The 14,529-nt window shown below is 46.4% G+C and overlaps 1 protein-coding gene across 4 annotated transcripts in view; it reads left to right on the top strand.

The window, feature by feature from the left end:
- The window catches only part of DCPH1 (damage control phosphatase 1), a 196,048-nt gene that overhangs the window by 77,709 nt on the left and 103,810 nt on the right, over positions 1-14,529 (top strand). For all 4 annotated transcript variants that reach the window (XM_085652594.1, XM_085652592.1, XM_085652591.1 and 1 more), the window contains exon 2: positions 3,585-3,684. In XM_085652594.1, the coding sequence (XP_085508720.1) occupies positions 3,638-3,684 (47 nt within the window). In that variant the 5' untranslated portion in view covers positions 3,585-3,637. The remainder of the gene's footprint in view (positions 1-3,584; positions 3,685-14,529) is intronic.

Below are 14,529 nucleotides of genomic sequence, written 5' to 3' on the forward strand. Positions count from 1 at the left end.
AGTAGTTAATGGGCATACTACCGGGCCGGCCGTGACAGGCTGTCTCCAAGCTGCCTCCTGTGACTCAGAGCTGCGCAGTCAGTGCGGCGCGGGAATTTGAAAAACTATAATACATTGTAGCACTGACTGAGCAAGCTTGCCAGCACAGCCTTAGCTCTCAGCATGCAGTCCTGCGAAGTGCTTTGTAGCACCCCAAGCCTGTAGGAGTAGCCCGCGCCGACACAGGTGGGGTGCTGCTGGCTGCCACACACAGTTTTTGCAGCGCTTCAGTGACAAAGGTATCATGCAAATACCTGACAATGCATTTCAATGCGGTGATGCGGAGCACCACACTGAAGTGCTTTAGTCTAACGCCTGATGCGTGATACTTGGCAGGACTGTAAACCCAGAAAGAATGTTGGAATCTTTTGCTGATATAAACCAAACCATAAATTACATTTTAAAAATCGATAGCCATAATCCGCTAAACTCCATAAATGGTTCAATAGCGAATTTTCATAGTCATATTAATCCTATGGCCCTAAAACAGAAGCCCAGGGACAAAGGGACTGTGAGATACTGCAGAAATCATTACAAACTGGTACTTGCGATTCGCAGGGTGACCCATCCGGAAAGAGGCCTGGGAGAGATTAAATGAAGCCAGCGTTAGCAACGACCCGAGCCTCTTTTGGAAGACTGCCAGTGCCCCTTTTTTTCAGGACAGTCATAATAGCTGTATTGATGCTAGAATCCGACCTGATAAATGGTTTGATCATTCTTCAGAAGTATACAAGAGTGAAGGGGAGTGCATTTGTCCAATAGAGTCTGATTGACACACAGCTGAGAGTGACCGAAAGTTGGCCCCTCCCACATATCGGGAAGTAGCAAAGGCATTAAACCAGACCATGAAGAAAAAACACACCTAGCTCTGACGGTGTCCCAGACTGTTTATTTATGGCAAGCCCTGACCTATGGCTCCCAGTGTTAACTGACATCCTAAGCTGTGTTGTAATTTCAGGCCCAATAATATCTTGGTCCAGTGTAGTAATTGTTCCCATTTTTAAAAAGGGTGACAGTTCAACCCTAAATGATATCGCCCAATCTCATTGATTGACTTCAAATGTAAGTTAATGGGCAGAGTCTTACTCGATCGTTTAGAAATATGGGTAGCTGAAAAACAGAAATTTTCAGATATTCAATAGAGTTTCAGGAGAGGTTTGGGCACCGTCTAGCAGTGTGTCAATCTCCACCTGTTCATAAGCAAATACATGGTGGCCAAAAACGTCACTCTCCATTTTATACTTTTATGGATTTGATATCTGCTTTTGACTGGGTGGTGAGAGTGAAACTCTGGAAAAAGATGTTGGGAATAGGCATAGATGCACCATTGGTTTATTTTTTAGCTCGGAAGCGTCAAGATGTGACTGGTAGAGTTAGATATGGGGCAGAAGGTAAATTGTCAGCATCAATCAAAATTAATTGTGGGGTCAGACAAGGGTGCGTGTTAGCCCCTTTTTTTCTACTTGTATATTAATGATCTTGAGTTATTTGCATGAGGGGTCGGCTAATGTTCCAAGGGTGGGTCCTAGAAACCTTCCAGTATTGTAAATGTGGATGATTGCGTATTAATTTCAAAAACTGGTGTTGGCTTACAAATCCTTTTAAAGCGATTTAATGATTTTATGAGCAACTTGGGCCTAAAGACTAGTACAGCTAAATCACACGTTATGGTGGTTGGGAAAACTCATTCTAAGTTAAGACCTTGTTTTATCAATACTGATGAGCTACTCCATGTATCAAACCTTTCTTACTTAGGTGCCCCTTTCGACCATAGAGGCTCCTGGCATCACCTTGTTGCGGTTAGGAAAAGGAGTTTTGACAAAACTCTTGAGGCTTTATTTAGGTTTGCAAGGAAATTGGGCTCCAAACCATCGATGCAATAATTGACATTTATACCGCCCGGTGTTGCCCTTTCATCCTGTATGGGGCGGGTGTTTGGGGCTTTTGCAATGTCTCCACTTTGCAAACGACAGAAAATGCTTTTCTTAGGAGACTAATGACAGTCCCCACCAGCCTCCCGAGCATTTTATGTCAAATTGAACTAGGTCTGACTCATTTAACACATCGCAGTGAAACTGCCCCAATAATGCTATGGCGCTCCATTTGGTCAAATGAAGAACCAGCCCTCAATCGAACCATGATACAGAAAGTTTGGATCATGTTCATAAAATACCATGGCTTAGCTATATTAAAAAGCAGTTTGAACTTATGGGGAAACCAGATTGTTTTACCTATCCTCAACTTATTGCTACCGTCTTCAAATCTCAGCTAAAGCAGGATTTTTTAACTGTTTTATTGGAGCATAGGGAATGTTTGGGGTCGGGTAAGAAGCATATAGTTGTTAATTTAACCCTGGTTAGTACTAAACGAATAGAGCCACACCTTTTCTTCCCTTTTGGACACTCTAAAAGATTTCATCTTATTAGATTTAGATTTAGTATTGCTCATCTACTGGTCTCTTACCCCATCAAAGTATAGTGTGATTCTCACTTGGATCCTTGTCTATGTGATTGTAACTCATGCCAGAATATCCTGAACTTCCTGTTTTTTCTGCCAGTTAAAATCTCTCTCGGGTTAGGAGTATATCATTCCACTATTAAGGTGTTGAATATTAGGAAATGTAGGCCAGCGTTATATTACCTTCAGCTTCTCCAAACAGAATATATTTGTCAAATGATTTATAAATGTATCTCTGCCGCAGTGCAATGAAAATGCTTAGTAGCGAAATGATTAATTTTCATATTTTGTATTTCTCTTTTTGCTAAAGTTCTCCTTATAAGATAAACATTTTAAAGGGCATTCATTTTTGTACTTTCAGGTGGCACTTTGTAATTTTTATGTTTTGTATGGCTATAGTCTTTATTGTAACCATTATGATCATTTAGAGGATATTGAGCATTAGGAAAATTACTGCGTCCTACGCTAAACAAATTGCCTTACAAGACAAACGTTCTATATATAGGTCACTAATTTTTACACTTTTCAGGTGGCACCTGCAATTTAAATGTTTTTCCTTTTGATCAGTTTTTAATATAACCTATATGAACATAGATTTCGTAGACATTGACTGAGTATTGGAGGATACAAATTGAAAATTTGAATGATTGTTTTTAATGTAAGTTGTCTGATATCCATATGATGAACTGAATAAGGACACCAATTTTTAGATTGTTTGAGCTGGTCAGCGCATAATGTGTTTAATGATTATTTAATATGATTGTCTTTTTATGTATTCTTGTGCTACTTTTATGATTGTCAAAACCGAATAAAACTGACTAACCAGCAGATCTCTGGGTCGAATCTAGTCTTTTATACTTCAGATGGCCATAAAATAGGCACCCCGACACACTTAACAGATACACCCAGTAATTACTTTGGTTTGAAATGGCAAACATTTGCATTTACTGCATAAAATATGTTACTTTCATTTAGTGTTTAATCCCGACTGCTCACGTATGATTTGAAATTAAAAACGGGTGTCAATTTCCTCTGTTTTGATGCACTTTTAAATTAAATTTCTGACATTTGTGTTTGGTTTCCTTCAGGAGATTTTACAACTGAACCGTTGGCAGCAACAGTCATTACGCAGTAATCAAGTATGAACAAAGTGGCAGTCCCATGTTCATTATCTGGGAAATTTAAAGGGTTTGTATTTTTTTAACACGTAAAGTGCTACTTCATTTTATGGAGTAGAATCTGTACAAAGTTTTACAGAGCCAAAGCATTTCATATGTACCACCTTTTGGTACCCAAGTCTGAATTAATACTGATTTTTGTCCTGTAGATCTTTCTGTGTGTCTCTTACTCGGACATTGATGAGAATATCATGCTTTTTATTTAAAGTGAAAAAATTAGTCTGACTTTCTTTTTGACGTTTGCCAATGTTACTACCAAATTGGATAAATCAAGCTTTTGGTAGCAGCATTTCTCTTTTTACCTGTGTTTGGTATACATTTTAGTTCGGACTGTCCTCAAATTACAAAGTTGTTTTTAAATGTTCTGTAGCACAATAAATGCTTCTCTTGTAAAGCTCGTACTTAAATATAAAGAATACAGTTCTTCTCCTGCCAAGCCGAGGGACATTTACGGACTACAAGAACATCTGAAAAGATTCCTATCCAACTACGGAAAAACTCTTAATTAGTGCAGAAACATTGCAAAACATAAAATACACAGAGCATTGCCTGGTAATAACTATAGCCTTCACGGGAACCAGGACAATAGTTTAAATAGAACAATTTCATAACTCAGATATTTTACTTCATTAAAGGAGCTGTCCAAGGCTGCCTTGCAGCGACCCTTTAGTTTTGCTTAGAAGTAAGTGGGGTGTTTACATTACAAACGTAGAAATTGTATTTTAGGAAAAATAACTTTGGTTCTTTTTTTGTCAATATAGTGTTGTCCATTTCATTAAGACTAGTTATAGGTTTCCTTGGAGAGAAGTAGCCTGGACCAGTTTGGAAGACCTTGTAGCTTAAATATGCCACATAGGTGCAAATCATATTCCATTAGGAGTGTGGCCCAGTTACCACCATTGGGATTTACTAAGAATCAGAAATTAAAACAAGCTGCAGGACAAGGTCTGCCTTTCTCTAGCAGGATATTTTAACTTGTATGTAGCATCATCAGATACCTTGGCCATGTTTGTCTGCTGAAAATACCAATAATCAACGCTTCGATCAAAATGACTGACAACTTGAGTCTCCAGGCCTTTTGGCCAAGCGTATGTGCATGCTGCAGGACCATGAGGTCTGGTTTACTGTCAAAACTCTTTTTGCAAGTTTCTTGATGCTCTTTCTACAGCAGCTTAAAGCTTAGGCATGACAAAGAGAGGGTACCAACTCAGCCACTTATTGGTGGCATTAGACAGCTTTGTTTCGAAATCTGATGTTTCTTTGATCAACAGAGGGTGACTCCTCGTGGCCATGTAATCGCTAATTCTCAAATGGGGAGTTTTGGGGCAGACAGAAGCATTGATCTGTTCCTGGAATCCTGCTTTTTCTAAAAGCAAAAATGGCCAATTAGGAGCAGCATAGGAGCTGTTCCAAAGACCTTTCATCCTCTTCAGATCCCGTCTAAACCTCATAATGCAAAGAACATTTAGACTTTTTGGACACACTTTACTCCTTGCTTTTCTTCAAGGATGTTTTCTGTGGCTCAATAACTTAATTCCAGTTAATTTGCCCCATGAGCCTAATCTCTGCAACTCACTGGTGAGATCTCTTTCCAGTCAGTATTCATACAGAATCCTTGATTCCTTTAAACCCTTTGTTGATACTTTGCGATCTGCCAAAACATTTTTATTAAGCTATAAATTGTAACCGACTCTTTGAATAAACTTTTATTGTCGAACCATGACACTTTTTTTGCACGGGGATACTTTGTTTTATTTTGAACTTACATGTTGTCTGATGGTTAAGTCCTCTGCCACTGTTTAAATTTTGAGCGAACTAGTGTGAAAACACTCGGTATTTGAAAAGCACAAACTAATCGCCACTAAGGGTTTCTAGACTTCGTTCTAAAGTAAGTACTTTTTAGTTATGATTTTCATAGTTTGCAAAATAAATCCCTGTTGTTCGCAGTTACACACAATCTAAGTCGAAGGTAGAAAATATGAAAAAGCATATACAATCACACAGTGGGTTCTCAAAGTTCACCTTCAGGACTCTGGTAAGTAGCAGGGCCAGGTCCAATGTTCCAGCAGCGGTAGATCGGGAGCGTCCTGGATTCGACTGGGAGCATGGTGCTGAGAACGTTGGTAGCCGGCCCGCTAGGAAGAAGGGGGTCACCTGAAAACATGTGGCACAGAGAAACCTAAATGTAAGTCCGAGGAAGTCCTACTCAAGAGAGCAGGTTGCAAGGGCCTCAGGACCACGGGAGCACAGCTGGTCCGTCATTACCCAGAGGCGGAGTTCAGAGCAGATAGGGCGGTCAAGCATAGTGTATTGAAATGGTCCTTGCGGTCAGGGGCTGGCAGGTTACAGAGACCATTCTGGGACAGCGGATCACTCAAGGAGCGGATGTCTGGGGTCTCAAAATCACTCGATTGGTGTCTGTGTCCTGGGTAGTTGGAGTCCTGATTGGACTCTTTCTTCTCAGTCTTCGGCGTAGGGGGTTCAGTACCCTGGGTATTGGCACAGCACAGCTCCGGAAGGTCCTGGTGTCCTCTCACTTGGTGGGGGGAAAGATCTGACCCTCCGGAACTGATGTACCTCTTCTAGCTTGGGTGCTGCGTTGTAGTCCCTGGGCAGCAGCAGATCGGTAAACCAGACGTCACGGTTCGGTGGCTGCTGGGGAGGTTCTTGGCAATTGGTCAAAGGCTGTTTTATGCAGCAGTTCTTCGGTTCTTGGGTCAGCATCTATTTCCATTGCTCTTCATAAGCCAGTTGAATCTAAGTTTGGGGTCCGGGGATGCCACCTAAATACAAAATTTAGGTGTGTTAAAGGTGGTGACGGGTAGTAGCTAATGGGCTACATACCTTCAGGATGTCACCCTCTAAGAGATCACTTCCTGTGGGAAGGGATCCTATCCTACACTGATAAGTTGATTTCCTTCCATCCCAAGATGGAGGAATTGGAAAAGTAGTGTCCACATGCCTGCCTCACCATAGAGGTGGTGCTGGCTGAATGTGGGCCCACCTCCGAATCTAATTTTCCTGCCTGTCTACCTGCCAAAAGGGGAGCAGGAAAGGGGGTTTGGCATTGTCCACTATCAGGAGGTGCCTTGGTTGCATTTCAAAGGTGGCATCGCCTTTGAAGCTTACCGCCCTGGCAGGCTCTCCTGGCCTGGAGGAAGTGTGAAGCACCTCTGCCCAGAACATGCTTTGTTCCTGGCCTCTGAGAGCGCTGAGTCTCACCCCATGAGGTCAGAAACATGTCTTGTGGTGGCAGGCTGGCTAAGAATAGTCACAGACCACAACAGTACTTAGTAGGTTTTCAGGGGACCCTCTAAAATGGTCTCCTCTAAACAATTATTAATAAATCCTCAGTGAGGATTTATTAAGACGAGATGTTTGGTACAAAACATCTTAGGGTACAGTGAAGCTATCATGGAGCTAGGTAACTCGTAATGAAAAGTATCCAACCCATGTACTTTCTATGGCATTCCTTTGCACTTACAGTATCCAAGAATGGACTTAGATTTGGTATGGTCATATCTGCTCATGCAGATATGTCCACACATGGCATATAGTGCACCCTGAATTAGGGCCTTAAGGTCTGCTGTAGGGGTGAATTATGTAAACCTCATGCAGTGTATGTGGGCATGGCACACAGGGCCGTGTGCCACGTTGACTCTTCAATTTTCTCTGCACTGAGACATGTAGCCTGCAGTGGCAGTGTGCATGATCTTGGTGAGCAGTCCCTAGGGTGTCACAATTAGTCGATCCTCTACAGTCCCAATGCCCTAGGTACCACGGGTACAGTTTACTAGGGACTTGTATGGACTGCTGAAGTTGTGCCATTTGTGATGCAGTTTTTAGGGAAAGAAAGCTGGTACTGGGAACATGGTTAGCACCTGTTTAGCAGTACGCATCAGTCTAAGTTGCATCAAAAACCAGGCAAAACGTGGAGGGAGTACTGAACAAAAACCCAGCTTCCCACTGAGAGGAAGAAGGAGATCCATCTGGGGGGAGGTGGGGATCCATAAATTCCTGAGACCCACCGAGAAGTCAAGTAGGATGAGAGCGGCTGTTTCACTTCCGGCCATGCTGGACAGGATGTCCTTTGTTGCTTCCCTGAGATCGGTTTCCGTGCTGTGGTTGCTACGGAACCCTGACTGGGTGGAATCCTGGCGGTGGTGCTGCTCTACATGTGCAGAGAGTTGCCTGTTGATCTCTTTCTCCAGGATGTTCGACAGGATAGGAAGAAGCTAAATGAGTCTGTAGTTGCTGAGTTTATTTGGGTTTGCTGAGGGTTTCTTCAGGAGAGCTGTGACTGCTGCCTATTTGCATCTATCCGGGACGGTTCTGCTAAGGACTGAGAAGTTGTTGATCTTGGTGCAGTTTGCGCTGATTGGTGTTTTTCCTAGGTTGTACATGTGGTGAGGGCAGGGAAACCTGGACTAACGTCACCTCCGGCCCAGACATCGCCACAGCCATCCCCGACGGATACAAGATCCAGAGAAGGGACCGCCCCCACCGCCCAGGATGAGAACTCTGCATCGCACACAAGACCTCCCTTCGACTCTCCACCTCCAACCCGAGCGACCCGCCCCCCCCACTCCAACACCTCCACCTCCACTTCCAGATCCAGACCAACCCCAGAACCACACTACGCGGCACTCTCGCCTACAGAACCTCCGGACCGCGCTCCCAGGCCGCAACCACCACCACCGACCTCCTCGCACCCCACACCATCACTTCTACGGACAACATCCTATTCGGAGACCTGATTTCTACCTCGACAACCACAGCGACCCCGACTCCATCACCCTCCTAGACCACCTCTCCAACCTCGGACTGAAGCAGCATGAGGAGCACCCACTCAGGAGCTCCCACGGGCCGCTGCTCACCGCACATCCACCACAGGGCCGCCACCACCACCATCGCACCCGAACTAGGACGTACCATCAACACCTCCTTCGAATCCGGCATCTTACCAGACGCCTGGAAGCGGGCGGAGGTCAAACCTCCTCCTTAAGAAGCCCACGAACGACCCGACAGACCTGAAAAACTACCGGCCCATCTCTCTCCTCCCCTTCGCCGTCAAAGTCACTGAGAGACTCGTAAACACCCAGCTGACAGCCTTCATCGAAGAGAACTCCATCCTAGATGCCCCCCAGCCCAGCTTCCGCAGCAACCACAGCACCGAGACCACCCTCCTTGCTGCCACCGATGACATCCGCATGCTACTTGACCAGGGACACACCGCGGCCCTCATCCTACTAGACCTCTCTGCGGCTTTCGACACTGTCTAACATCACACCCTCGCTGCCAGACTCCACGATGCTGGGATATGTGGAACTGCCCTCTCCTGGATCCGATCCTTTCTCTCTGGCAGAACCCAGAGGATCAGACTTCCTCCGTTCCTCTCTGAACCCACAGAGATCAACTGCGGAGTACCCCAGGGATCATCACTCAGCCCCACGCTTTTCAACATCTACATGGCCCCCCTCGCCGCCATCGTCGGACAGCACAGACTCCTTATAGTATCATACGCCGACGATACCCAGCTCATCCTCTCTCTCAGCAAGAACCCCGAAGACACCAGACTCTGCTTCCAGCAAGGAATGAGGGACGTCGCCGCCTGGATGAAAAGCAGTTGCCTGAAGCTCAACTCGGAGAAGACCGAGGTCCTCATCCTCGGACCCTCCACCTCCGCCTGGGACAACACTCGGGAGCCCGCACGGATCCTCGGCATCATCCTCCACTCCTCCCTCACCATGACCCGCCAGATCAACTCCGTCGCCTCCACCAGCTTCAACTGCCTCCGGATCCTCCGTAAGACCTTCAAATGGATCCCCCCCGAATGCAAAAAAAAAACGCCACCCACGCTCTCATAACCAGTAGACTGGACTACGGCAACGCCCTCTGCCGAAATCAACAGAACTCTCCTTCACAAGCTCCAAACCATTCAGAACGCCGCAGCCAGACTCGTCCTTGAAACCCCATGGCACGAACACATGACCCAACACCTACGAGACCTCCACTGGCTCCCCGTCTATAAGAGAGTAACCTTCAAACTGATCACCCACACCTACAAATCCCTCCACAACATCAGACCCAAATACCTCAACGAGAGAGTCTCCTTCCACGTACCCAAGAGGAACCTCCGCTCCACCGACCTTGCCCTCGCAGAGACCCCCGGCATCTGCCGAACCAGAGCAGGCAGAAGAGCTCTCTCCTGCGTCGCAGCCAAAGCCTGGCACGAGCTCCCCGTCAACATCAAATGCTCCCCCACTCTCCACACCTTCAGGAAAAACCTCAAGACCTGGCTTTTTGACTGAACTGGAGCTGCACCCCCTCTTCTCCCCCCCCCCCCCCCCCCCCCCGCCACCTGGAGACCCTCACGGGTGAGTAGCGCGCTTTATAAATCCCTGATTGATTGATTGAGGGATCTGTGAAAGACCCTGAATGGATGGTCTGCATAATTCCAGCGGTATCTTCTGTGTTGAGTCCATCGACAATAACAAGCTTATTACCTCCAACCAGATTGACAGTTCAATTGATAGTTCGAGACTCTTAAAAAGTCCAAACTCAGCTATTGCAAAATGGTCAGATTCAATAATTGAGGGCTATAGAAAGTACAAACAAAGGTAAAAGAAACAAAATAGGAAATCTAATATGAGAATCGGAGGTTATTACGAAAACTAAAACCACCTCTTGGGAGGGAAAGAATGATGTTTAGTATTATCTCTTGGAAAATGCAAGAAAAGGATTACAAAAATGCTGTTGTCTTACTTTTGGTTGACCAGAACTTATATACCCTTTAAGATCAGTCCACAAGGTTCTGACACCGGGTTAAAGTTAGTTGTTGTTTCTCTAAAGCAACAACTTCCTAGTCAGTCGGACCTTTTGCATCCTCCAGCTTCTGAAGGTGTGTAAATAGGAAATACCCAGTTCTTCTTGTCATACTTGATTTTTGCTTAACTGTTCGACGTTCATCCGTGTAGGGTAAACCAGAGGACTAATTTGTCTTACTAAAAGTTCTAAGATTCACATCCCTATTTATCCAGTAGAAAAATCCTCTCCTCGGCATGCATTTGGTCCAAATCTCCTGTAGTGCCTGGTATCACTGATTCATGAGAAACGCCAGCTATAAGTGGGAAAGGTGCTACAGAGGGCTTTTTAAACCTAGATAGCCTCTGTAGCACCTATCCACTCATATACTTCTCTTTTATGAACCTGGGCAATGTGTGCGTAATGCATTGAATTATCAGATGGCAATCAAGAATTGGTCCACAAAAAATTCGTCTGACAGTTTATCAGGATGGTGTGAAAAAACTCTCTCACCTTAAGTTTCCCACACATATTGACCCATCTCAGTGGCGGGTTGAAACTATTTATAAAGTGGAGCTTTTTCTTAGTATCACTCAGGTTTGTTTAGAAGACCCTCTCACACCCTATCCCTGTCATGCTTCATCATGTCCCTAAAAACCAGGATGGGCTCAACCATATCCCAGGGACCACTTAAGATAATTTTTTTTCTTCCAGGGTCTCATGCTAAAGTAGAATGTCTAAGGTATGTGCTAATAGGAGTAAGACTGAATCTGTACCAAGAGTGCTGGCACCCGGCTGACCCGGCTGAGTTTTACACAGCGGGGAGGGGGGTCTAATTCTGTTTGGCTCCAGTGAGCTATGTGCTGCAGGTCTCCAGGGCACCAAGTGCCAGGAGCGGCCAAGTACGAGGCAGAGCAGGCCTGCTGCTTCTTGCCGCCTTAACCCCCGGCAGTCGGCTGCAGTGTGGTCATCGTGTGGAGCACTGCGACACCACAGAGATCAGGTGAGTCTATCAGCGCTACCACAACACTCACACAGCAACCTCAGTGGAAACCGGCAAGCACAAACCGCAATTGCTATCAGGGGCAGTCGCAGTGAGTGTGTGCCCTTGGCTCGATCAGATTGGGTGCAGCCTACGACCTGCCCTGCGCGCCCGCTGGCCTCCCTTCTATCTGCTCCTTTGCTCCCCAGACACTGACACCCGACAGGAGACCGCCCCGGGCGAAAGTACAACCACGCCTCTTTTCAACTGTCCAATTTTGGCACAACTATACCATAACTGAGGAGAATGCTAATAGTCACGCCGCCACCAAAAGGGTCACTAAGAGTATATCGCTAACAGAAACACCCCACAAAATGCAGCAAGACACAGAAGAAAGGGGGTCAATCAGACACTTCTTCAAGAAAAACTGTACCCCTAGCAAGGGCAGCACCAAGGACGGGCAAGCCCACACAGACCAGGATACATCATCCCAGGGCTACGATCTGCATACCGCCCCAGCGAGCGGTCCGGACAGGCCACCACTGACATCCTCGCACCCAAAGGAGGTTTACCTCTCTGAATGGAGTCCAGTAAGGAGCTGAGAATAGCCAACTCAGTTGGTATGCAACGTGACTCTGTTCAGTCCATTGGACTACCTAGGGAGCAATCATCTTCCCCACTCGCAGATAAAGGGCACAACTCCACAATGGGCAAGGAAAATGCAATAGCCCTGACCAAAGAGGGACATGCTACTGTAACGAGGGCGCAAATTCACCAGTCCAGCGACCATGGCTCGGATCTTCAGAAGGCAGAGAGCACTGCGCTCTCATTAAGGCCAACAAGTCCATAGGAGTATCCAATAGATCTGCGCCCAGAGTCCCCAGTGGCAGAGGGAACTCACAGCATCGTTCCTCCAAAATCTAGAAAAAAGGATCGAAAGAAACCTTAGAACTAACCCCTAAGTTGCTGGGGTTGGGGCTACCAGCGCCTCCACGTATCTCCAACTCAAAAACAGACCATCAAGACAGCTTTGAAGCTGATTTGCAGAATTCACCTACGACTGCAATAAACAGTGATACCAATCGAGCTCTACTGTGGCAGTCATCTAAGATGGAAGTCCAAATAGATCTTCTGCAATCGATAGCTGGTCGCCTAGTCAACATAAGTTCCAGGGTGGAAGACCTTGAAAACAAGATCACCGAATACCTGGTCTCCAACCCGGGGGAATGCTCCTGTTCCTGCTCAATCCTCATGGAAAAATGGGCGTCTCTGCCTGAGGTGCTAGGAGGTATAGTAAAGATAGTCCAAGGAATCAGGGAGACACCGATGACAAGTATTATGATAGATAGGGTGACGGTGAACAATCATCCTAAATCAGTGAGACAGATGGAAGGACAGATAGAAGGAGCACTATCCGGCCCAAAGACAACGGCAGCGGGCGGACCAGGCAAAACAGCGGAACGCAGGATCGAGAATTCTGCCCTAATATCCAAAGAAGTCCAAGGCACTTAAAGCCCCAATAGTGGGGGAAGCAGCGGCAGGGGCGTCCCGGCAAGTGACCCGCAAGAACATACTCCTAATAAAATGGCCATTACAGAAACCACGCTATCAAGGAGAGCAAAAACGAAGCTAAAGAAACAAAGTTAAGAGGGAGAAAATTGCAGCAATGGAAGATCACTGACCCTCCCCCATAAGCCAGCCAGCTCTATCTCATCTTCATGGCCAAGAATTGGGGCAAAAAGGACCCTACCACCGCCCAGCCTCCCGGAGACCAGCAAAAGCAGTTAACCTTATAAGGCAACACCACCACAAAGGGCCAAAAGCCCCCGGCAAGCTCAGGCCAGCCCATGGATAGCGCAACAATGGTGGAAGTAAGCCTGTCGTAAGAACTCTCCAGCCAGGGACGGCAACAACGCCGCCGCACCTGGGCGACTCTAATGCACTCTGACTAAACCCCGTGCATCAACCCGGAACATGGAGGAATCAAGCCAGGAGAAATAGTTCTCAAGTGGGACCTGTCATAAACATGCCAGGAAGCACAAGTCCTGGATCAACCACTGTAGAGCATACTCTAGGAAGGGGAAAGGCTCCCCAAACTTCGGGTCTCCCAACAACTGTCCATGAGGTGGTACTAACCACGGGATTTCACAGCACGACATCCTGAACCGGAGCAACATTCTTCGCCTCTTCAAACATCTCCCTGCCCTCGACCAGATTCAAACTGAGGATCTAGAATGGGTGAGATTCCTGAGCACCAAGGGGGACACACACGGCGACTCAACAATGGTAAGCCTGAAACAAAAGGAAACACAACTAGCCGTCCTAAACAACTCCACACAACTTCAGAGTGGGGCATTGAGGTTCAGCCCCTGTGGCTCCCAAAATATCCACACGTCTTAGCACCTGAAAATGGGGGCAACGGCCCCTGGTCGGTCTTGCACAGAACTGATCGCTCTGAATTTCTTGGCAGAAGACGGAAGGGCTCCAAAGATCCAATGGGCATCAGGATCTCATGCCGAAACAACCAGCGGGTCAACTGCGCAACTGCCCCTGAGACAGACACGTGCGGAATCCGAAGAAGAGGGCAGCAGCGTCCATAACAGCTGTGACATCAGGCAATGCAAGGGAGAGGACAGGGGAGCATCACCTCCCACGCAGCAGTTAACCATAATCTCATAGAATATTGCTGGGATCACCAAAATCCGTGAAAACGAAAATGTGAAGCAATTCTTGGAAACCCGGAGACATACTCTGCTTTCAAGAGACTTGGGCACTGACGAGCACCCTACTGGCGGGGTACCATGAGCATTACGTGTCACCAACAAAAAGGAACCTCTTTGGCCGTCTGTCTGGCGGTCTATCGGTTTTTATAAAACATGCAAGCGCCCTCGCTGTAACAGTCATAAATCTGAACTCACCAGGATTGCAAGCTGTACAGATTGATGGCCTGAAATTCAACACCCATCCAGTGCGCCTTCTGCTAATAAACTGCTACATCAACCCGGCGCAGATCACCATGAAAGACCAGATGGAGGCACTGACACGGAAAATAGATGACCTCTTAAATAA

The sequence above is a fragment of the Triturus cristatus genome, chromosome 4_1 (assembly GCF_964204655.1).
Source record: "Triturus cristatus chromosome 4_1, aTriCri1.1, whole genome shotgun sequence".
In the NCBI taxonomy this organism is placed as follows: Eukaryota; Metazoa; Chordata; class Amphibia; order Caudata; family Salamandridae; genus Triturus; species Triturus cristatus.